General features: G+C 37.0%; 5 protein-coding genes across 5 annotated transcripts; 4 read left to right on the plus strand and 1 right to left on the minus strand.

Moving 5' to 3' along the window:
- The first annotated feature begins 4,397 nt into the window (after positions 1-4,397).
- PHYBLDRAFT_184359 (hypothetical protein) lies at positions 4,398-5,259 on the plus strand. Its single transcript, XM_018438920.1, has 4 exons — positions 4,398-4,488; positions 4,574-4,734; positions 4,797-4,872; positions 4,929-5,259. Exons 1-4 carry the CDS (start codon positions 4,422-4,424, stop codon positions 5,174-5,176), a joined length of 552 nt encoding a protein of 183 aa, XP_018298618.1. The 5' UTR covers positions 4,398-4,421; the 3' UTR covers positions 5,177-5,259.
- Positions 5,260-7,371: 2,112 nt separating this feature from the next.
- Positions 7,372-7,860, plus strand: PHYBLDRAFT_102973 (GATA-type zinc finger transcription factor; the record flags this gene model as incomplete). Its single annotated transcript, XM_018427751.1, has 2 exons — positions 7,372-7,548; positions 7,708-7,860. Coding segments are annotated over 2 exons (330 nt in total), but the record flags the coding sequence as incomplete, so codon positions are not given.
- Positions 7,861-9,736: 1,876 nt separating this feature from the next.
- On the plus strand, positions 9,737-11,114 carry PHYBLDRAFT_161219 (helix-loop-helix DNA-binding domain-containing transcription factor; the record flags this gene model as incomplete). Its single annotated transcript, XM_018434364.1, has 2 exons — positions 9,737-9,824; positions 9,919-11,114. The coding sequence occupies 2 exons, from the start codon at positions 9,737-9,739 to the stop codon at positions 11,112-11,114; spliced, it is 1,284 nt and encodes a 427-aa protein (XP_018298620.1).
- Positions 11,115-14,835: 3,721 nt separating this feature from the next.
- PHYBLDRAFT_104182 (C2H2-type zinc finger transcription factor) lies at positions 14,836-15,039 on the plus strand (the record flags this gene model as incomplete). Its single annotated transcript, XM_018427822.1, has 1 exon — positions 14,836-15,039. A coding segment is annotated over one exon (204 nt), but the record flags the coding sequence as incomplete, so codon positions are not given.
- A 459-nt stretch (positions 15,040-15,498) lies between these two features.
- On the minus strand, positions 15,499-16,729 carry PHYBLDRAFT_156921 (hypothetical protein). Its single transcript, XM_018433534.1, has one exon. The coding sequence runs from the start codon at positions 16,626-16,628 to the stop codon at positions 15,768-15,770; it is 861 nt and encodes a 286-aa protein (XP_018298622.1). The 5' UTR covers positions 16,629-16,729; the 3' UTR covers positions 15,499-15,767.
- Positions 16,730-24,820: the final 8,091 nt, after the last annotated feature.

Raw genomic sequence — 24,820 nt, forward strand, 5'->3', positions numbered from 1 at the left:
TATGCAAGCTTTTTGAAAATCTATAGTCAAGATTCGAATCTACCAAGTTCCGAACATTAAGGAATCATCTGCTACTGGGAAACTAATTGAAAAAGGTCTTGACTATTCCATTATAGAATAATTATTTTTATTTATATTTATATTTATATTTATATAATTGAAAGACTCAAAAAACAGCAACTAGATTACTATTGTACATGATTAAATGTTTTTTTAAAAATTTCAAATAAGTTGGAAACAATACTTGATTCCGTTAGTTGACAAGCAGTGTAAAGATTAGATATTTAGATATATTATTATAGCCAATTGGTATGGGAGAATAGGAGGGGGAGGGGGGGATTTCTTTTTTTTTCTTAACAATAAAGAATAGATAGAGAAAATGCTCAATTGAAAACCGATCCCTTCATCTTTCACTATCTTTCTGTCTCGTCTTTCTTTCTTCTCAAATACTATGCCAAGTAAGCTGTATTATTTCCAAAAGCATATATATATAATAAATAATAAATAATAATAGCATGATTTCAACAATATCATCCAGGGGGTTGACCATTCATAATCGCATAAATAAATAAATAAATAAATAAATAAATACTGCTTCCAGATCTGAGCCTATCTAATAATAATAATAATAATACTAAAGAAAAAGAGTAAGCAAGTCCTTGTAAGATTGGGTATTGGATCTAGAATAATGTATTCCAAAGTATTTGATCACAACCTTGGCAAGTGTTGCTTTATGAGTGTAATTCTATATAAAATCTATTGGTGTTTCTTTTTTCTTAATGGTTTGTTTCATAATAGCCACTGTAAAATCCATTGACCAGAAGAAAAAAAAAAAGCAAAGAAAAAGAGCATTAGATTAATGTCAATGATTTTGTACAATGCTTGTTTCAATAATTCTGATATTAGCCACAAAGAGTTATGTATATATGTAAAGAGGGAGATGTATCTTGATTGTGAAGGTGTGGATTGAAATACAACAAAATACAATACAATAATCCAACCCAATGTTAGACTACCAGTTATTCTATAAATCCATTCGAAATTGTATAGCCAAGTAGAGCTATTATATTATGTAAGCAAGTATAATCTTGGACGCAATGCAAGGTATATATATATATATACAACTAGATTGATTAATTAATTAATTAATTAATTAGACTCGCTATATCCACATAGATTTCTTAATTTTATACTTTATATTTTAAAGACACCTAGTGAGAATATAACTATTGGCTTGAAATATATCTGTATCTGTATCTATACTTGCATTTGCATTGTAAAAGCATTATTCAATTACAAGACATATAAATATAAAGTGGCTTTTATTGTTCTTGTCTTTTAATAATAATACAAAAAAAAAAAGATTCAATTTCTTTTTTGTAGCAAAATAGACTTGAGAAGGAATGTTCTTGGCTACATATGACGTCTTGGTTGGTTATTTATCCATGCTAATTCTAATGCTAATGCTAATGCTCATGTTCATATTACTGCTACTGCTACTGTGGTGTATTTCTATTTGATGCATTAGACAAATGTCAGTAAATAATACAGCTCGTGCTCTTACTCTCCCTTTATGACATTACATTTGATGTATGTTGTTCGTTTGAAACTTATATTATGGATTGGGTTCTAAACCGAGACCACGATAATACACGCACGTACCCACAACAAGTTTTCCCCAACATTTAATATAAGATGTCTTGTAATATTAGAATATTAATTTTAATGCACATTGATGTACATCTACTTTATTGTTACGGATGTTGTTATTTATTATGATCCATAGAACATTATAGTATGCTTATAGGAATACAAAGATACATGAAAGAAATTTATACTTGACTTTAATATTATTAATAATATTTAAATAATTTAGGATGTTTCAAAATCAATAAATGAATCGATCATTTTTTATTTTTGTTTTTATTTTTGGATCATATACTGTATACAATGGAGTATAATGATTTGATCAGAACGCTTTCTTGAGTGGTTCGATCCACAAGATATAATTGCATTGATTCATGCTCTATGCCAAGTCCCTTTTTCTTTATTATATCTTTAAAAACAGAATATCGTTTCAAAATCACCTCTTCTAAATAAATATATAGCTTATGGCTAGTAAAATATCATCAAGACTTGGACAAGATTGAAATTGAAATTGTACTTTTTATCAAGTTTACCTGGTTTGGACACACACAAAAAGAAGAACAAAAAAAAAGTTTAAATTTGATACACCTTGTATATAAATCTTATTAGGGGAAGGTGGGGGGGGGGTAGAGGTAAGGATTTTTCTTCGTTTAGTATTCTCATAATCGATCTTGGTGCTTGTTTGATTTTCAAAACGTATCATCATCTATGAACACACACACACACACACATACATATAAACATATATGATTCATTTGCTGCAGATAATCATTATTTTAGATTCTTATTTTTATTGCAGGATTCTATACCCCTTAATTGGTTTGGTTTGGCTTGGCTTGGCTTGGCTTGGCTTGGCTTGGCTTGGTTCAAATACACAAGCAATCTAATCGATAAAACAAAAGATTTGTGATATGCTTTTCAGTTGATATGTCGCAATCAATTTAAAAAGAAAAAAGAAAGAAAGATATTTTGACTGGCCTTTTTAAATAAATATATTATAACAATTGAAACATCTCTGTGGTTTGCATTATTCCCTTGTCCAATAGCCAATTATTTTATTATCTCATACAAGTCTCTGGAGATCTTGAATATCGGATAGATTACTATGAGGTATTTTGAGTAAATTCTTTTTTCTTTATTTTTCTATATTCTGAATTACCACACCACCAATAATATTTGCTTTTTATTAAATCAATATATCAATATATCAATTGTCATTGCTATTATTATCAGATCTTTTTTGTTTTATGTAAAGCATGTGAATAGCACATGTCTTTAATTGAACCAAACCAAACCAAACTGAATAGACATACCTTTGAATTTTAGACCAATAATGATTCTTCAAATAAAGAAAGAAATGCTCTTTAAGATCCAATGTGAACGGACCAAGCAAGAATCACAAAAAATATTGTGGGAAATACATGTGGAATTGTTATTATTATCAACTGTATATTATTGATATAACGCATTTGCACATTTCTTATGATACTAATTATGATTATGATTCTTTAATGGAGTTTTATATCTTTATATTGTATTGCTTATTGGTTCAAACCAAGACTAAGAAATATAAATTATATAAATAAAAAGGTAAGAGTAACAGAAGCAACAGTTCTTTTGGTATCTAAAATAATAACTACTATCATTATTTGACTACGCACGTTCTTGAAATCTCTTGTTTGTAATCTAAACCTGAAATATATATATATATATATATATATATGTGTGTGTGTGTGTGTGGATTTGGACATCTTGGTGTAACAAGCTCAAGTAAGCAATCTACCGAGAACTACATACATAGTGTTTTAGTCATGCAGAATATCAAGGCACAGATTGGTTAAGAGATCTAATGCATCTAGTCAGATCTAGAATATCAATTATATATAAGTATATATAAAAGAGATAGAGAGAGATTCTCATTGACAAGCTACACAAGATTTTATAATACAAATAGTACAAGTGATAAGCAAAGAAGTAGTATTAGCATTAGCATTAGCATTGATATCAATAGTAGTAAAAAGTAAAGCTGATAATGATATATAGCCATTTTCATGTGTAAATGTGCGTATATGTTGTATTATATATCTGTGTACCTGTCTTTCTCTTATTTAACCCCTTATCTTGACTTGATTATAGACCTTAAGCCCTTATAATGATGTCTTTTGATTAGTTTAATTTGAAAATCAGAACCAGACAGACAGACACAGAGAGTCTGTTGATAACTGATTAGATAGCCAGATATCATTCTATTGATTCTGTATTGGGTGGGGCTTATGATTCTACGGACACTCTCTTTCTCTCCCACGTAGATAGATATGCGTGTATGTTACAACAGAGTCTATTTTTTTTTCAGCTTATCTTATCCTATACCCACCCATTCACAAAAATCATGCAAATGGCTTTAGATAATATAAAGTGGAATCTAATTGATCAAGATAATCAATATATCTTATTATTATCTAGATCTAGATATAGATCTAGATCTGTTTCTATTAAATAACCATCGTCATTCTTGTGTATAAATCTAATATGTGATTTCTTAAATAGAAAGACCAGGTAATGGTAATGGTAATGGTAATGGTAATAGTAATAGTAATGACAGAGGAAATATATATAATATAAATAAATAAAGCAAATGGGAGAATGTGCGAGCTACTTACGTCACTTTTGTAAACTCTAGTCGTAGGATTTATTTATTTATTTATTTTTTGTGGAAAAGAAAGATGAAACTCTTTCTTTACTTCCTTCTTAACTTCTTTACCTGTAAATAAATTATGCCACTCATCACCACGTCTATGAATATCGATCTGTCCTTGAAAAAGGCGCGTATTATCCCAGATGGTAAATAATATATATAAAAAAAAAAGGTGGGGTTGGGGGCGGTATACGATTGATCTAATTGATGAAAACTACGGTGTGAGATTAGTGATTCGAGAGGAATTTGTACCTAGCACATTGTTGGAGATTAATTATCCAAATGGTAAGGATGTTGCACTGGGGAACACGCTTTCAGTCCAAGACACAGCCGAACCACCCAGGGTGAACTTTGTTCCACCCGAAGAAGATGCCCAATACACACTTGTGATGGTAAGAAAAGAAAAAATAATTAAGTAAGTATGGGTTGGTTATAATATGATATGATACTTTAGGCTGATCCAGATGCTCCATCTGCTGTTGACCCATCACTCGGTCCTTGGCGTCATTGGGTAGTAACGAACATCAAGGGTAAAAGGAGAGAGGCTTTTGTGTTTTGTATGTAATACAGATAGTTTTGTTTATAGGATCGGACCCATCGAATATAAAGGCTAGTTCAGAGCATACGCCATACATGGGACCAGCCCCACCTGCGGGAACTGGCGACCACCGCTATGTGTTTCTTTTGTACAAGCAGCCTAGAACAAACCAAGAGTTTGCCGCCATGTCGCCTGAGAAGACGAGTGTACGACGCAACTTTGATGTCAATGAGTTTGCCACAAAGAATGACCTTGAATTGATCAGCGTCAATTACTTTTTATCCTCAGTCAATTGATGTCAATAACAAGAATCTATCAATTTAATCCAATTCAATAAAAAGTTTCTGTAAATTAGACAGATATGTAGAATTATCAAGCCAAGAAACCCTGAATGAATATCTTACAAAATGTATATGTATAATTATTGATAAAATAAAATAAATTTTGTCTAGCCTTATTTTATCTGTGACTACTCAGCATGCTATTTTTTTTTTGTGTTTCATTGCACAATAAAACTAATTATATATATTTTTATAATACAATATATATTATTTGATTTGATTTGATTTGATTTGATTTGATTTGATTGTAATTAGTTTTACAAGCCATATAAAAATAAAATGCCTTACGAATGTATGTGTAATAAGATTATATAAGAAAGAGATGGTAGGAACAACGTGGGATCAGCTTAGACAAAAGTGGTTGGGAGGAGGATCTTTAAAAATACAATACAATATAAAAGTTGGAGTGATCTGATTGGATCAGAATTCCGCGGTATGATATATAGTGTAACAAATCTAGTAACGGCATGGCTGGAGTACTTGACCCGATAGACTCACCACCACCAACAACAGCAACAGCAGCAAAGAAAATTATTATAATGAGAAGAAGTATTGAGTATTGTCCTAATACCAAATACAAAATATTAATAATAAATGTTGCCAACAAAGGGATGTATTGAACAACTCCGCCACATCATCATCTCTCTTTATTTTTGGCTTTCTTATCTTTTCTTTCTTTCTTTCTTTCTTGCTTTCTTTCTTTCTTTTTTGCTTAAATAAGTTTGGAATAAAAACAATTGATTATGTCACCCTCATCAAGAACTTGCCTATCATTATTATTGGCTGTTTATCAGAATCAATCAGCCTATCGATCAATCAGCCTATCAATCAATCAATCAATCAATCAACCAATCGATCACTCATTCATTGTTATTTATCAAACAACAAAAAAAAACATAGAAGCAGGCACATAGTAAATAAAAATAAATAAATTCCATATCAAAATTGGATGCACCACCACCAGCAGCAAAAAATAAATAAATTTTATTTTGTTATCTTGACCAATCTGATTCAATGCGCCTATCAATGAAAGGAGCTTTTTCTTTTTTATCTATTTATTTGGGGGGAGGGAGGACAAACACTAAAAGTAAAATAAATTTAAGAGGGGTAGAAGGAAAGAAGAAGAAGAAAAAAAATAAATAAAAAAGGAGTAGAGGGGGGGGGGTGGCAGAAAATAAGAGAGAGAGAGAGAGAAAAAAATAAATAAATAAAATAACAATGTAACTATTTTTATATCTGAGTTCGGCGATTCAAATAAAGTAAAGATGATAAGAAAAGAGCGATCAATCTTATCTAAAAAAACTTTCTCTCTTTCTTTATTTATTTATTGTATTCTCCGAACACTATCATCAGCCAATCAACTGACAGACATCGGACTGGTTTCATCCAACACATAAAAGAGGAAACAAATAACGCCCTTTTTCTTGTTCCTCTCCTATTCTCTCTCTCTCTCTTTTTTTTTTCTCTTTCTTTCTCTTTCTTCTTCTTTTTCTTTTTCTTATTGTATAGGAAAACCAACCTCTTTAACCATAGGTAACAATCAACTCTTATACTTCTTTAACATACTATATATGTATATATGTATATATTTATATATATATATAGTACCTTGAAGAACAACAACAACAACAACAACAAGAAAAATAATAACTGATTACTTTTTTTTTGTATTGAATTGTTTAGTTTAATATTATATATAAAAAAAGAGAGGGCCAATCTTTACTCCGATTTTTTTTTTGCTTTTTTTTTTTTATTATTATTATTTAAAAAAAAAAAAAGATTAATCCACCATGACGGTCAAGTCGCCTTTTTACAATAAGCCCTCGACCTCAACTAGTGTGGATTCCTGCCACAAGTGCCCGCTAACACCCCAGACCACCACCCAGGACATCTTTGTACCGATTACCACCCAAGTTGACTCATCCCAAGCTCAACAAGTCCAGCAGCAACCCCAACCCAAAAATCAAACTCAAAGTATTCAACACTTGCAAAACCAACACCACAACATTCAACACCTACTCCAACCACAAACACCATCTGCTGGCATCGAACTTCAGGTCACAGCCCCTTCCAGCAACAACCTTGCCGTTGTTGAGCCGTGCAGCGCCAGTGCTGCGATATCGGACATTGGAAGCCAGGCCGTCACTTCCTGCTCGAACTGTGGCACTACTTCCACCCCCCTCTGGCGACGCTCACCTGTCGGAGAGACGATCTGCAACGCCTGTGGTCTCTACCTCAAGGCTCGCAATACAACCCGTCCTCCCTGGCTAAAACGCAACTCAACCGCCAACCCACCCACAACAAAACGCATCCTCGCATCACCTCCTGTCCTTGCACCTGCCCCTCTCCGCATTTCCCCAGCTCCTCCACCACCACCACAACCACATTCAGCTTCAGTTCTAGCACAACCTTCTCTGTCTTCCTCACCATCATCTCCTTCTTCATCTGCTCAGAGTGAATCTGGTTCTGATAGCGAGACGGCTCAGCAGTGTGCAAACTGCAACACAACAAACACACCACTCTGGAGACGCGACGCTCAGGGCAGCACGATCTGTAATGCCTGTGGTCTTTACTACAAGCTCCACAATGTTCACCGTCCCATCACAATGAAGCGCACAACAATCAAACGTAGAAAGAGAGTCACTGCATCCGGACTGGCTGCTCAGCAACCCCTCCGATGTCACCACGGACACGCTGCGATTCAAAATGACGATCAGTTGATTGCTCTACCTGTCAATAACAAGCGAAAATCATTTGATCATGACATTGAAGAAGGTCGTTGTCACAAGAGAACCGAACTTAGACCTCTTTTACCTCATCAACCATCTCATGTTCAACAGCATATTCAGCATCATCAGCATCAGCAACATCAGCAACATCAGCAACATCAGCAACATCAGCAGCAGCGACAACAGCAACAGCAGCAACAGCAGCAACAGCAGCAACAAATGCATCATCATCATCAGTATCAGCAACAGCAACAGCAACAGCAACAGCAACAGCAACAGCAACAGCAACAGCAACAGCAACAGCAACAGCAACAGCAACAGCAACAGCAGCAACAAAAGAGAGTTCAATCGTTGTCGCCCTCTCCATCGTTGTCTCCTCAATATGGGCAGGCACCTGGTAGCCCCATCGAGCCAGACGTCTTTCACCGCCCTTATCTCCCTTCGCCACCTCTCAAGGCCAGCACAATTGCTGATCTTTTGAACCCCATTGAGCACACTCGTCCCACTCTGCCTACCTTGTCCCTGCCCCTGCCCAGTCTGCCGTCCCCACCTCTGAATGCATATGAATCTATGCCTGCACCTGCACCTGCACCTGCACCTGTATCTGTATCTGCACCTGCACCTGCACTTATGTCTACATCTACATCATCTACATCATCTAAATCATCTACGTCTGCACCCGGATCACCTCCAAATGCCGCCGTAGCTGCTGCTGCTGCCTTTGCAACAGTCTCGGCGCTCTTGAACCCTACAACCAAAACTCATCAGATGCTTGAAGCACATCGTCATGAACTGCGTCGCGAGGTGTCCAATCTTACTTCTCTCCTTAGCCGTACTACCGCAATGTTACAGAACCTTGACAACGTTATGGCAGTCACTGGCACAAAGGAAGCTACTTCTTTTGCTTCATACTAAGCCTTTTTCTTTTTTCTTTTTTTTTGTTAAAATATATATATATATATTTTATCTTTATCTTTATCTACCTTTCTTTTAATATTTCAATAAATTCAATAAATTCAATACAGAATATATATTTATAGTGTAATACATGCATTTGGTTTCTCTATTAGAAATGCCGCCTTTTTTTTTGTGTTTTTGTGTTTTTGGTTTTTGGTTATTTTGGTTGGCCAAACCACGAACTATCCACAACAAGTGGTCTGTTTGTGGTAAAGAGCCTGTTTCTTTTTGCACGTGAAGCCACATGCTAGTTCACAAATATGCCAACTGTGGAGAAAGTGTTAGCTAAACCACGCGGAGATTGCCCTGTTTCCGTAAACTCCCTTTTGCAAAAGATATGTGTGATGATTGCAAATGTTGTGTGAATTTCTTTTTTACTTTCATTATTTTATTATTTGAATATAAAGAATAATTTGGATAATTTGGGATTAATGGGCCAATTAAAGGACGGGAAAATTTGTAAAGTAATTATAATGCTAATGATGATAGTAAAGATCGATTGGATTGGATTGGATTCTATTGAATAGAATTAGACATTTGTAAAGTCAATTAGATACCTTAAATGACACGTCTCATTTCCCTACTTAATAATAGCAATAATAGTAATTACTATTTTTTTGTTTTAATATTAATAATTTTTTTAATTCACTATTTATATCTTTTTTTTTTCTTTTTTCTGAAGAGATAATTATTATGTGTATAAAAGGCTTCTTTCTCAACTTCCTTGTCCCCTGTCTTTCTATTACAATTCACTAGATTACACCATACTATACTATACAAAATAGCCTACCTACGAACCAACTCTTGATTTAAAGTATCATCATCACCAATGCCTCCCAACAAAACTATGATCGATTCTTGGGATAACGTTCCTCTTTACTATCCTCATCAACAAGCAACCATTACCCAACAAAAAGGTTAGATAGATAAAGAACCCATTCATTCACCAGCCCTTTTACCTCTTTGATTTCAATTTCATATCTCTAATTTGTTTTTATTCACTTTCATTAGAAACCACACAGAATGTCTGGCCTAATTGTGAAATAGATAAAACTCTCCAGGACCGGCCTTTTGTTGCCTATCTAGACCAGTTTTCGTTGCCCTCGTTCGAGCCCTTATCGATGCGCGAGACAAGAGTAACCTCTATTTCCTCTTTAAGACATGGTCTGTGTCGCACACCCTCACCACAGACCACCCGCAGTCATGATCTCAACCCTACCAATACCACAAATATGAACAGTCCTAATACTATTCCTGACCACAATGATATAACAATCCCAGTCTATCTCTACAAAAGCAATTCAATCGTCGTCCCTCATCAGATCTCAACCAATGCCGTTCGCAAATCATCTCTTTTTATGCCCCAACTTTCTTCTACGCTCACCAACACCACCCACACCACAAATCCTCCTCTTTCTGTCCCAATTCCCAACTCCCCAGTCTCATCCGTATCCTCCCAATCTTCCCAATCTTCCCTGTCCTCCAACCAGACCTCCAAGAACCATACCTTGGCTAGATCCAAACGAGACAACCACATCTTGTCCGAACAACGCCGACGGAACATGATCCGCACCGGCTTCAAGGAAATGACGGACCTCATACCGACCCTCAAGAACATCAGCCAGTCAAAGAGCATCATCCTATTCAAAGCAGCAGACTACATGAAAGATCTCGAACGACGGAACAAACATCTCCGCGACAAACTCTCGGCTTTACAATGGAGAGCCAAACTCAAGGCTGGCCAAATCAAGCACCATCCAGTCAAATCATCACCACTTGTTCCTCTACCTCACCGAGACCATCTCAAACAAGTCCGTATTCTAGAAGATCAAATCAGGCAGCAACAAAGACTTCTCACCCAACACAACTTGCCTACACCTACACCTACACCTACAATTATGCAATCCAATCATGACCACAATCTTGTAAATACCTTTTCATCCACAGCCACACACTCCCAACAGCAACAACAACAACAACCATCTAGTCATGTCCATACTACTGCTCATAATACTCAAGCCATTCTAGTACCAATGTCAAAAGAAGATAATTCGTTTATCCAATGGCACTCGTCCTCTTCTGCATCATCCAGTGCTTCTTCACTTGCTGTACCCAGTCTCTCGATTCCTGCTGACGAAGACTTTGGGCTAGAAAGTGCCCAACGAGATCGTTGGTTGAGCTGTGGAAAGATGAACCAGTTTCAATAACATTCGATCAAGGTTTTCCCCACTTTTTTTTTTTTTTTTTTAAAAAAAAAACTGTTTTTATGCCTTTTTTTTTATATATTATTTCTTTTTCATGTATCGTCTCACAAATATAAACATTTACACATACACATTTATACGCATGCAATTTCATACTTCTTTTTCTTTCTTTATTTCTCACAACAAATTATACCCTCCTGCTTACTCACTTGCTTACTCCACTTACTTACACATCCTCCCCATTTACCAACATATTCAAATCATTCAAACATTGACACTCATATTTATATTTACACTCAAATACACATTTATAATTTATAATTTTTTATTTTTTTTGCTTTAGTTTAAATTACATGTATGGCTTCCCTTTTTTTTCCTTTTTACTACTACTACTACTATTTGTATTTATTTCTTAATAATAATAATAATATTAATATTAATATTAATATTAATAAATTCATAAAAACCACAACTCCGGATAAAACTAATGTCAACAGAATTTCTTCTATTTATTATACTGAATATTGAAGAAAGAAAGAGAAAATTACATGTAACTTGAAATATATATAGATAGATATACATGGTAGGTGATTGATAAATTGGCATAATTAATTAATTAAAAATTATAAAAAAGGGGGTTTTCAATTCTAATTAAAATTAAAAAATCAAAAATTTAAAAAAAAAAGTATTTTGGCCTTTGTCACAAACCAGTCACATAAATAAATATGAGAGAGATAAAGAAAAAATATATATATATATATATATACTTTTTGCCTGCCCAAAATAGAAGTTGTTTGAACCTTAAATTCTCTATATCTGAAATTGAAACCCACTATTGAATTGAATTGAACTGAACTGAATTGATTTTTTTTTAAAGAAAAAAAAAATTTGCTTACTTGCTTGCTTTCTCTTTTTTTTTTTTTTCTTAATTTTTTTTTGAATATATATATATATATATATTTATATAAGACCAAAGAAACACAAGCGACAAATACATATAGACGCATACACACTACGCATACGATACATACCTCTTGTTCTGCTTTATATACCTATACCTTATATAAAGACCAGTAAAAAAAAAACAAAAAAAAACAATATCAGTATCAGTATCAATAGCCAATAGCCAAAAGCACAACAAACCTTTTGTACGGGCGGAATAAAGATATAAATATATGCATATATTTATTTATTTATTTATTTATATAGATATATAGATATATAGATATATGAGCTTGTGTGTATGTGTATGAATGGGTTTACATATCTATATCTATATATATCAAAGAAAGAAAAAGAAACAAATATAATAATTGAAACAACAAAAGTGATATTGTCATCATGGCACGCGTACATCTATTTCCCTCAACATTGCTCCATACAACCGACCATCACAGGTCATCATTAACATCAGACGATGAAAACTTTTCTCGATTGGGTCAAGACAATCATTCACCAATTCCACATTCCTTGGACGAAAACCACACTCTGGACGTCACAGCAGTACCACTACAATCCCATTCTTTCGATTCAAAACCTCAAGAAACACATATAGACCAAACCAGAACCACATCCCAGTCTTCAGGCCATACAAATCAAAACAACAACAACAATAACAACAACAATAATAATAATAATAGTAATAGTAGCACCAGTGCTGCATTGACAGCTGCTCTACTTGGAAATACGACAGTCACGCCACAAACACATCTAATCGATGAAAGGTCTAATAAACCATTGAAAATTGAATACGGTAAGAAGGTACAAGCAACATATGCTGAATACAGATATACATATACATATACGTACAGGCATGTATGTGTATGTAGGAAACAAATAAACTTAACATATATACCATATAATTGGATAGTTTAATTTGTATTTTGATATATATATATATATATACATACATGTGTGCATACATATTTTATACGTGATATTTATGCTTTATATTGACATATACATATATATAGACCCAGAAACTCGGTTGAACGCAGTTGATATATCTACAGACACAGTAGAAAAATCAGCTGCCTCTGCTCTCCAATTGTTATCACAGTCAGAAACTGATAAAAAATCTCACCCGATATTTGATGAAAGTAATGTCGTATTGATAGCCAACTACCCTGGCCTATCCGAGTTAAACTCCACATCTACTCTTCATCAGACACTCGAACAAAATAAGCCAAACGAACCAACCACATCAAACGTCGATGGATCAGAAACCCCAAGGCACGATAATTGGACAACAGAAGAAGATGAACTGTTGCTGAGTGGTATCAAACGCTATGGATATGGTAACTGGAAAGAAATCGCAAACACAATCAAAGGCCGAAAAGGAAAACAGATCAAGCAAAGGTGGGATAATGTACTGGCTACAAAGTTTGTCGACCACGAGTGGTTAAAAAACAAGGTTCAGGTCGACGAGACGTGGCACCAAGAACAGCAGCAACTCCAGCAACTTCAACAACTCCAAGAGCAACAACCACTAGGCTCTCTTGACCATTTCGAACAGCTCAATGCACACATACAGACCCAAGAACTACCACCAAAACCGCTTCATCAACCAAGACACCAGCCAGGACATCAGCCAGGACAGGACCTCGTACAGGAACTCGAGCAGCAGCTCGACCAGAATGAACAAATAGAGTACAATCAATGCCAGGTTCACCAAGTAGAAGAGCTCCCACAACTCAAACTGTTCTCTGATTTTAAACAACCTCCACATAAAGTACACCAAGCACAAGACAGAAAATCCGAAAGCCATGATGAAGAAGAAGGAGAAAATAAAAAGCAGAAAGAGCCACAACCGCAGGAAAGTCAACAAAAGACTTATCAAGATCAAAATCAAGATCAGAATCAGCACCAAACTTCAGTTGATGCCAATGGGGCAGGTTCTGGCAGTGTCTCGGAAGAACCCCAGACAAAACCGGCTGATGGCAAACCCCTAAAGTTTTTTGATACGGCTGATTGGAATGAGATTGCCCAAAAGATCACAGAAAAGGCTCGTCAGGGTAATCAAGGCGCAATAGAGGCTCTGTTATCCCAAGCACTTCTTGGGACTGTCAGCCAAGGTCCCAAGCAGGCCATTTACCAAAGTCGTCCACAAACCATACCATCTACACCTACATCCACATCTACACCCACGTCCACACATACTCATACTCCTTCTCTTTCTCCTGCTCCTGCTCCTGCGCCTGCTCCTGCTCCTACGCCTGCTTCCGTGCCTGGATCCGTACATGCACCTATACCGAGCGTACTTAGTGTTCACCCAACATTCAACTTTGCTGATGCGGCAGCATTGGCACTGTATGCCCAGCAACTCGAGCAAGCATCGAATGGGCATCATCATAATCTCTTATCATCGACCTCTCTTTCAGCCGCGGCAGCGTTGGCAAACCATCCATACTTTATGTCTAGTGCATTTGGACAGAGATGCGATAACAATGTAACAGCAGGGTCTGGAAATACTGCCAATCCAAATAATACCATAAGTAGCAGTACTGGTTCTGGTGTGGGTATTCAATCCTCATCTTCATCCTCCACCGTATCTCACCAGACTATGGGATCAAATTCTCCAAACTCTCCGAATCATAACAACAGCAACAAACGAAGACGATCTAATCCAGCATTGGCAGACACCCAGTCAGCAGCCATGTCGATCTATGCTTCTTCGGCACCAATTACCACAACTGTTAACAACCAGACCCAGACAGTCTATCCATGTCTATTCCCAGCCTGTGGAAAGACATTCGCAAGACTCTATAATCTCAAGAGTCATTCAAGGACACACACCGACGATCGTCCGTTTGGTTGCCAGGTATGCCAGGCTTCCTTTAGTCGCAACCATGATCTCAAGCGTCACGTCAAGATTCACGGTGGAGACAAACCTTACCATTGTATAGGATGCAACAAGACATTTTCAAGGTATTTTTTTTAAAAACAAAAGAAGCACTTTATTATTATATATATATATATAGGTATTATGTAAAGCATAAGTGATCTAATGCCTTTTTTCTTTCTTTTGCTTATAGATTGGATGCTTTGAAACGACACAAGAGTAACCAACGTAATAAGACAGCTTGTGTGGGGAACTAAGTAACCATGAATCAATCAACTTTTTTTTTTCTTTAAAAAAATTATTTCTGTAGCACTTCATCATCATTATCATCATCATCATTATTTTATTATTATTATCACTACTACTACTACTACTACTACTATAATACTTCTTTATTTTAGCATTTGACCTGTCTTATTTCTTTTTCATTCACATTTATATAGGTATATAGATATAGGTATATTATGTAAAAATATATATCTCTCAATCACCATCAATTCTATACACTCATACACTTGTTCTATCTTTTTTTTTTTTTTTTTCTTTAAAAAAAAAGCTTATATTTTGCTGTATACAAAATTGTACTTTTATATATTGTTTTCGTACCAATTAAATCTATAAACCAACACCATCAAAACCCACCGTAATAATCAATAGTAGTAATAGTAATAGCAGCAAAAATCAATTATTATTAATTGCTTAATTTTTTTTTTTCATCTTAATATTAGTTTTCTAAATATACACATACGCACACAAGCACAAACATTTATATATTATACACACACATATATATATATATTTATATACACTCTTGTTTATGCCTTTGGGGTCTCTTGTCCAGTCTTTGTGGTCTCTTCTTCAGAATTTGACGTCTTTTGTTTAGACTCTGGCGTCTCTTGACCAGACTTTGACTTCTCTTGTTCGGCCTTTGGCACCTCTTGTTCAGTCTTTGGGGTCTCTTGTTCGGTATTTGGGATATCTTGTTCACTCTTTGGCTTCTCTGGACCGACCTTTGGACTATTCTCACCCAACACTGTATCGTCAAGGTTCTCCAGTCGACGGACAATGTGCCACAATAGATCCTTGTTGGTCCAGTACGAAAAGTGCGCCCGCATACCCACAAGATACTCATTCGCAATCATGCTCATAAAACTCTCGGGCTGTAATACATGGTCAATTCGCCTTGCGCCAGGCAGCTTCTTTAGTTCAAATTGTCGCTCGGCCTCCAACTCTTCTTCCGCCTGTTCAGCCTCTGACTTCTTGGCAGTTTCTTTGATACTACCAGTCTTAGTAGACGAAGCATCGCCATCCTTAGGAACCGTGGCATCAAGTGCAACCTCGCCCTTGGTTTCTCCTGGAGAAGTGATGGCTGGCCCAGGTTCGTGTATCTCCTTGTTCAGATCATTCCAGACATTACCGGAGTGGGAATTCTTATCATCATCATCATTATTATTATTGGCATTATTGTTGTTGCTGGTATTTACTTCTGGATTAGGATCCTTCTTTGGCTTGACTGCCATTGAATCAGAAGGATCTTGGTTGACAGGCTTACACTCCTCAGCAGTCTTTTTGGCAGGAGTCTCGGTCTTGTATTCACTGACATTTATCTTGATATCTTCTTCTTCTTCATCATTTTCAGCCTTATCTACTGCCCATGCTTCCTCCTCATCCTTCATCTTCTTTTCTTCCTTTTCCTTCCTCTTCTTCTTCTTCTTTTCTTCTTTCTCCTCTTCCTTCTTCTTTCTCTTCTCGTCCTCTTCATCCTGCTTCTTTTTCTTTTTTTCCTCCTTTTCTTCCTTCTTCTTCTCTTTTTTTGATTCTTTTGATGTAGAGACCTTATCTTCATTCTTCGGATGTTTATTGAAATTGGCTTTTGCTCGTTCCAGTGTGTCGAGACGAACGCCGTCAATACCAAGGACTTCTACCAAATGATGTCGCTTGCTAGTAGAATGTGTAGGAAAGTTGATTTCACAGCCACTAAACGGATCTTCCACAGGACTGCCGATAGGTGAAATGAACGATCGGCTCAAAAGAGACGAGGGTGAATGGACCGAAGTCGGGATATCTAATGGGCTAGCGAATGTCTTGGATCGCAGCTTGAGAGAAGGCCGCCCGCCTTCGCTGGTGGTCGAGCTGATGCTGCTGGTTTCTTCATCTTTACTCTTGTGAACATTGTCTTCGCTTGTGCAGTCATTGAGCTTCTTGTCCAAGTCATCTCGAAGAGCCAGCAGTTGCTCTCTTGTCTGTTCGCGTAATGGATCCCATTTGATGATTCCTACACTAGGATCGTTTTCTCCCTTATTGTTTTCTCCTCCTGCTCTCCCTGCCATTTCTTCTTCTGCGCCTTTTCCTCCGACTCCATTGTCTTTTGATTTGGCAAAGTATTGGAGGAATGAATTGACAGATGCCATGATACCATTTGTTTCGCCGTTACTTCCGTCTTCATTATCCGCTTTCTTTCTGGATGCATTGATAGCCTCGTCATCTGCTTTCTTTCCTTGTTGAGCGACTACTGATGCAGCAGTTACAATGGTATCTGTGTCAGAATTAGGACCGGAGGAAGGCATACGCCACGAGAATAAGGAAAGAAAATTGATCCCGGGAAGAGAAGACATTGAGGGGAATGAGAATGAGGGTCCGATTGGGATAGAGCGGTCGACGAGGACGGCAGGTTGATCAGTGTAGTATTCATTCAAAAGAGGTTCAAAACGGTATGCCTACAAATATATTACACATATATTTAATACAATTATGTATATATATATATATGTGTGTGTGTGCGTGTGTCCGTAATATGAGATCTTACGAGTGGGTCAAAAGGATGAAAGACATTCTCAAAAATGATGTCGTGATCCGGGTGATATTTCTTGGGACACTGGCCTCTAAATGTCATGACCGCACCAAGGGGGGATCCTAGTCCAAAAAAGTAGGTTGGCTTGAAAACTAATTTTGAAAACACAACATCTAGTTTGCTGTATGCCTCTTCTTCTTCAGGTTCAGGTGTTCGTTGATGGGAAAGGATATCATACACAATCACACCACCTAACCTATATATTTATATTTAAAATAATTAATTAATTAATTAATTAATTAGTAAATGAATGAATGAATGAATAAATAAATAAAAGACGAGTGTGTTTATATGTATCGGCATAAATATAAAACCTTTCTTGGTAAATCTCATTTCGTCTCGTCTCGTCTCGTCTCGTCTCATCTTATCTCATCTCATCTCATCTAATATTATACGTATGTATCTATGTCTCAAACACCAACTTACGAATAGCCCAAGATTACTATTTCGCCATTAAAGTCTGGGTGTTTCTCAAGGAAGTTCTGGTAAGAGGTATTGAAGAGCTGTATAACATTGTCAATGATCTTTTGGCCACGGTCTTTTGAAAAATAAAACAAAACGTCGGCAAGATAATCGTTTTCAATCAGTCGTACAGTGGGAATCGATTTTAGGGTGATACGGTTCAAGATCGGATCAACCTGGTCGTGGATGTGCTTGTGCCATTCGATTGGAATCAGCTCTATGCGAACATTGTGGTCCGGAACCTTGGCCTGCAAGATCTGACGAGTTGTCTCCTGAAGATTTTCAACTGTTTGGTAAACTCTTAGTTTGATGCACAAATATATTTATATTTATATATTAAAAAAAAAAGGCCTACTACATCCCTCTATCCTTATTCTATCTCTTTTGATGATGCTTTCTTTTTGTTTTTTGAAAGTCGATCAACTGTATCTTTGAGGTAGTAGGTGATATACTTACTGTTTTCATAAAAGTGTCCATATTGTTCTGTTTGCTGTCCAATACCCTAATAGAAAATAAATAAATATATTAATATGTCATTTCTCCAGACTATATATATATATTTATATATATGCATATGCATATGCATATATTTTAGGCGGGATAATACTTACATGGATAACGAATACCAAGTGGTTTACTGGTGAATCTGAGAGAGTATCCTCGGCAGTCTCAGGTTGAGGAAGTGGCATTTCTGGAGTTAGTGAACATGGCGTTGGTTCATCGTCTACAGAAAATAAAGGCATACATAAGACTTGGCATTCCCGAGATGTTTTCTTCGTCATTCCAGATTTCACCATTGAGCTTACCTGCACTGACAGCCGAAAGCTGAGGAGACGGAACATATGTGGTTTCGAAGAACATAAACAAGTCGAGAAATGACAAAACGAGAGAGTAAGGAGATAGCGAGAGAGTGAGAAGAAAAGAAAAAAAAAGAAAAAAAAAGTGAGTACAAAGAAGTCTTGTCTGTCAGTCCTTGGATGGAGATTAAATACCTTTCATTTGCCTGTCCAAAAAAGGGCATTCATTTTGCTCTGTATGCCGTCATGCAAATGCGATACATATTTAGATAGTGGATAATCTCATCACTACCTCAGAAAGCGATCAGGAACATATCAAAAATTACCACAAAACTGAATCCCACGTCATCACCTCTTTGAGACATTCCATGTCTTGAGGTTTACAGATAATTTTATATTTTATCCTGGCTATCAAAACGGCTATCTGTCTATCTCTTTTTTTTTTTTGGTTTTTTCAGAATCGAGATCTTCACGTGATCATAGTCTGGTACAAAGGCACCGAATGCCGTGGAAGAATAATTGTCCGGTAGCTGTCACACATACAAAAATCCATTTTAGGGTAACAAGAAGAAGAAAGGACGCATATAAATGTATACAAGTCATTCACTCTCTTTATAATGTCTGTAGAACCATGGTACAAGAAAATTTCGAATTCAAAGTTACTTCAGGGTTATGAGCCAGGAAAGTTTACCAAGGTCATGACATGTCCTAAATGCGGAAGCAATAACCTCAAAGTATGGGGAAGAGGACGCTATGCCGGACAAGCGTAAGCAAAATAAATAAACAGACGAACAAACAGATAAACAACACATGGGTATACATAAATACAAGGAAAATACTTGCCTACTTGCGAACTCTCTTTATATTAGCTATTGTATTCCATGTAAAAATAAATGGAGCTACGATGAAAATGATGTCGACGCGAATGGATCAATGGTTAATCTGAATAGCGATGACATGCATGAATCCATTGATCCTTACTCTGATGAAGATCAATCACCCGCATCTGTGCTAACTGACGATCAAACCGATACCCGAGGAGATGTGTCGGATTCATTTACAGACCTACATAATAGTTCAAACATGGATCACACTAGCGATCGTCCCAATAAAGACCTTGCCCATGATTTTCTCAAAAGTAACACCCATACTGAATTAGGCTTTGAGAAATATGACAAAACAACCAATCTATCTTCAAAGAAAATTGGTCGAGAAGGTTTACGACGGTCCAGAAATACTGTGGATAATAGCAGTATCAGAGGAAGCAGTGTTATGGATAGCAGTATCCGAGGTAGTAGTCTTTTTGACGACATGGGGCCAGAGCATAATATACTTGATTCCAGTTTTATTTCGACATCTTCTCGACCAGATTATGCCTCCAAAAACTTGGATAAAATCCTTGAGGGATTAAGCTCAGACAGTGATACAGATGCACCCCCAATTAAAGAAAAACATTCGGAATCAACAGTTCATTCTGAAGATATGATCCCTCATAGTCGATTGCGAAAGAGGAGATCTGTTAAAAAATATGTCGATGTAGATTCGAGTGCTGAGATCTCTCTTATCCCCAGAACAAGGACAAGAACTAGAGCACAAAACATGGGAACTTCTCCAAAACCTAGTTTAAAAGAGGCGGAAAACTTTGATGATGGGTTTGATGACTTTTATCAAGACAATAACGACGGTTCATCCGCATCTGAGTATGAACCCGACGAAATCAAGCCAAAAAAGAAGCCTAAACTCAAATATGCCTCTGATGAGTATGATACATGGCTAGATGCCGAAGATTATAATGCTTCCAAAAAAAATACAAGTCGCCAAGAAAGAGATCCTCTGGAGAACATGATTGACTTTGCAGAGAAGATGAAGAATCCCGATCTTTATCTGGCTCGACATGCAGACAAATCTCTAAGTGTGCGTGACAAGGTGTCGATGCCTTCTGCACCTCCTCCGAAAGAAGACCCTCTCAAGACCAAACTTAAAAGGTTAATTGAGACAATCGAACCACCTGTTAAAAGAAGAAGAGGTCGCCCGAGAAAATCTGGCCCGATTGATGCAAAGAACGCGGAGATTAGGAAGGTTTTGCTACTCAGGAAAATTAAGAACGAAGCCAAAGCCGCACAGACATCAGCGCCACTCAAAAAGGCTAGACATGATCCGGACGACCCATTTTCGGACAACGAAGATTCCGAAGACAACGCCTCCAGTAGTGCTCGAATTGAAGAAGATTACCAGTTACTCAAGGAAGAATTGGAGCGTGGAAGAAAGACCCAAAACGCAAATTCACTCAAGCCGGCCTGTCAATACAATCCGTTTTTTCTGTACAACAAAACTGTCCGAAGAGATGTCACCAATGATAACCCCGAACTTTCTAATGTACAAATCAGTAGACTTATCGCTAGTAAATGGAAAGAACTACCTGAAGTAAGCAAATTAAGTGTATTTACACATACCCTCGCAATTTCTTCCAAGTTATTTGCAAAACTACAACCTGAATATATGTATATTTAATGTTTTTTTTTCTAGGAAGAAAAGAAAATTTATAATGACGAGTCAGCTGAGAAGCGAGCACAATTAAAGAAGGTGCGAGGAAAAAGAGGTCGTAACGAACGATTTCCACCAAATAGTTTTGTATTATTTGCAAAAGATTATGGAAAAGAAATCCGTAAGCAGCATCCTGAGTATGACCTCCACCAGGTGACAAAGGTGACCTCTGCAATGTGGAAGACAATCGATCAAGTAAGGAAACCAGCTCGTTCCTGAAAAATCATTTAAGGTAGTATGAGCTAAATATTGACACTCTATTTTAGGAAACAAAGTTAAAATACCAAGCGCTATCAAAGAAGCTGCAAACAGAATTCGCCGAGAAAAACCCAGATTATGTAAAGAAGTGGAAAGAAGAAAAGGTTGCTGCCAGAAGGCAGACAATACAACGGAAAAGTGCCTTGAAACGCTTAAAAGAAGAGGAAGAGGAAGAAGATGACGATTGATCGATTGTTTATTATGCACATATCTATAATTGCTGCTATGGAAACTTAAATTAAACCCAAAAATAATAATAAGACTAATAATAAAAACAACAATAAATCAGTAATATGTACAAATTACTGCAAGTAAATACTCAAAAATACACGTGATTGGCGTAGACAACAAAAAGGGTTTCTACCTTCACTGGTGTCCTTTCGTGAACTTGGAAGGTTTCTTCAATCAGCAGGCCTGGGATTTCTTAATTCAACCTCCGGATTTGGTTCCCCTAGTTTGATCATTTCCCTCCAATTGAACCTATTCGTCTTATTTGCTCTTCATTATTATTATTAGTTCTTCCTACCGATGGTGATACATTCTGTTAACCATCGTTCAGCACTTTACTGGCTAAAAATTCTTAGTCTACTATCTACTACATACGCACAAACAAGCGATAACAACCTTCCATATAACCCATCACTAGGACCTGTGCAGACACAGGTCCCATGGCGTTCAGGCCATGTCGCAGGTGATAAAAAGAGAAATAAATAATTTTAAAATTCCTTTTTTTTCTCATCAGTAACAACAACAAAATCCTTGGAATGTTCAGTATACATCGATCCTTTTGTACTTTTTTATGGAGGAACCAAAAATCCTTCTATTGATTCTAATGCCCAACAAAGTGGATCAAATGATCTCTGGGCATGGGATGGTCGAAATGGGTCATGGTATAATCCCCAACCTCAGGTACAACAAGGGAATGATATGAAGCCTCAGATACATTTTGGAGCTGTCGTACTTCCTAGCCCTGGCCAGATGCTGGCGGTTGCAAGCAACACCACCGAAGGTGCAGCAGCAGGCATGCTACAGAAATTAGACGTCAACGCATGGACCTGGAATTTCCCTACCGTAGGCACGCCCATTGATATTCTCTGTAGCTTAGAACGATACATCTTAATATTTATACACACGCATACACAAACAGTCTTCCTCATTCTCATCTTGTATAAATTCGGTTTTTTTTTATATCATCATTATCATTATTGCTATCGCTATTATCATTACTGCCCTTAGCTATCGAATCGCCTCTACGCTTCTCTTCATTTGCGGTCGCTATTGTCAACAACACTGTCTATATCTACGGAGGACTTTCAGTTGATAGCAATGGATTTGGCCAAACAAATGGTGTACAAAACAGTCTCCACCTTCTAGACGCTAATGCCTTTCAGTGGACAACAGGGTCCAATGGACCTGCGGTAGCAGACCATTCAATGTGTTATGTCCCGTCTTGTAACTGTCTCGTAGTTTTTGGTGGAACATCAACCGGAAGTCCCGCCGACGCCACCCAGGTAAGGAGGGACCGCCCTTTTTTTCTTCTTCTCATTCTTCTTGGTCTCCTTTACTATAAAAAAAGTTTAAATTATCTTCTTTTACTTGATAAATAAAGGTCATTAATAAAAAATATATATAGCATGTTTTCTGTATTATTATTTTCTGTTATTTTTGTCCTTATTTTAAAACCAAACGATGAATTGCTTTGTACCTTTCAGAATGTGTATATCTACGACCTAGACAAAAAGACTTGGAATATTCAAATAACGGTCGGGACTGTTGGGGGAGCAGCACCAGGTGCACGTAGACTTCACACAGCCAATTGCCTTCAGAATAGCATGGTGGTTTATGGCGGAGGAACCACACAGCCCTATGATACTGATGTTTGGCTTCTTGATTTGGCCTCTTACCCAACTCTTACCTGGAATCGTGTAAATATGGCCAATTCCTCCCAAAGTCCCAGCCAACGCATGGGTAAATGATAATGATAATGATATCAGTCTTTTATTTTTATTGCTACCATTACTATCATTAGCATCCAATTTGCATAAACTTGTACATGTTTAGTTTAATTTACTACAAAAGTAATGATAAGCTTATTAATTTTAATACAAAACTTATTTCTTTTAGGCCATTCTGCTGTCCTAGACGAAAAAACCAAGAAAATATACATATTTGGTGGTTGGGGTGGAACTGGTGCAACAAATGATTCAAATATATATGTACTTGATACCACTGCATGGAGTTGGACTCGTATGGCTCCAGCCATCCTTCCGTCAAGCACAAATCCAGACTCTCCTCAATCAACCACCGGTGTTAATGGGGGAACTAGCAGTACTGACCCCGTAGTCCAACACACATCAAGCTCAAAAGGTGTAATTGCAGGAGCAGTGGTTGGTGCATTGGCTGGAATAGCAATAATAGGAGGTCTCGTTTTCTGCTTTATCAAGCGTAAGAGGAGACAAGAAGCCGAAGAAGAAAGAAAGGAACAAGAGGAGAGATCAACAGGTACGATGATAGATAATCCATTCTACTGGCGACAAGGCCAGTCTGCCGATGGAGAATCATATCTTGCCAGCCATCCAAATCCCGCCTCAGACGCCAATCTCATGTCGCATTACAGTAACAAACGTGCATCTGAGCCTTGGACGGGCAACTCCAGCCCACATCACTCGACACGATACTCAGAAATTGGCGATACGGACCGAGTTCGCTCTGGTGTACTCGAAATGATTCCGCCAGTGTCTTCTTTCTCTGACAGCGTCTCTAATGTGGCGGATGTTGGTGGTTCACGTAGTTCTCTTCGTAATAGTAAAATACTTCTTGCAGACTCTTATGAGATGAAAGGTCCTGGGCAGGTCCCCAATGAACACGTTACACAGAAGCCCAATGAATTCTCTCAGCCTGCTCTTCGTTTCTCTGCCCATAACCAGAAGAATATCAGAATTCATCATCAGAATAT

Source organism: Phycomyces blakesleeanus (genome assembly GCF_001638985.1).
Source record: "Phycomyces blakesleeanus NRRL 1555(-) unplaced genomic scaffold PHYBLscaffold_1, whole genome shotgun sequence".
NCBI lineage: Eukaryota > Fungi > Mucoromycota > Mucoromycetes > Mucorales > Phycomycetaceae > Phycomyces > Phycomyces blakesleeanus.

Excerpts from the sequence above, each read along its gene's own strand:
- PHYBLDRAFT_184359 (XM_018438920.1), top strand. The coding sequence starts at position 4,422 with ATGCCACTCATCACCACGTCTATGAATATCGATCTGTCCTTGAAAAAG. Across the intron at positions 4,489-4,573 it reads GGCGCGTATTATCCCAGATG|TGATTCGAGAGGAATTTGTA; the intron begins GTAAATAATATA and ends GTGTGAGATTAG. Across the intron at positions 4,873-4,928 it reads GGTAGTAACGAACATCAAGG|GATCGGACCCATCGAATATA; the intron begins GTAAAAGGAGAG and ends TTTTGTTTATAG.
- PHYBLDRAFT_156921 (XM_018433534.1), bottom strand. The coding sequence starts at position 16,628 with ATGAAGGATGAGGAGGAAGCATGGGCAGTAGATAAGGCTGAAAATGAT.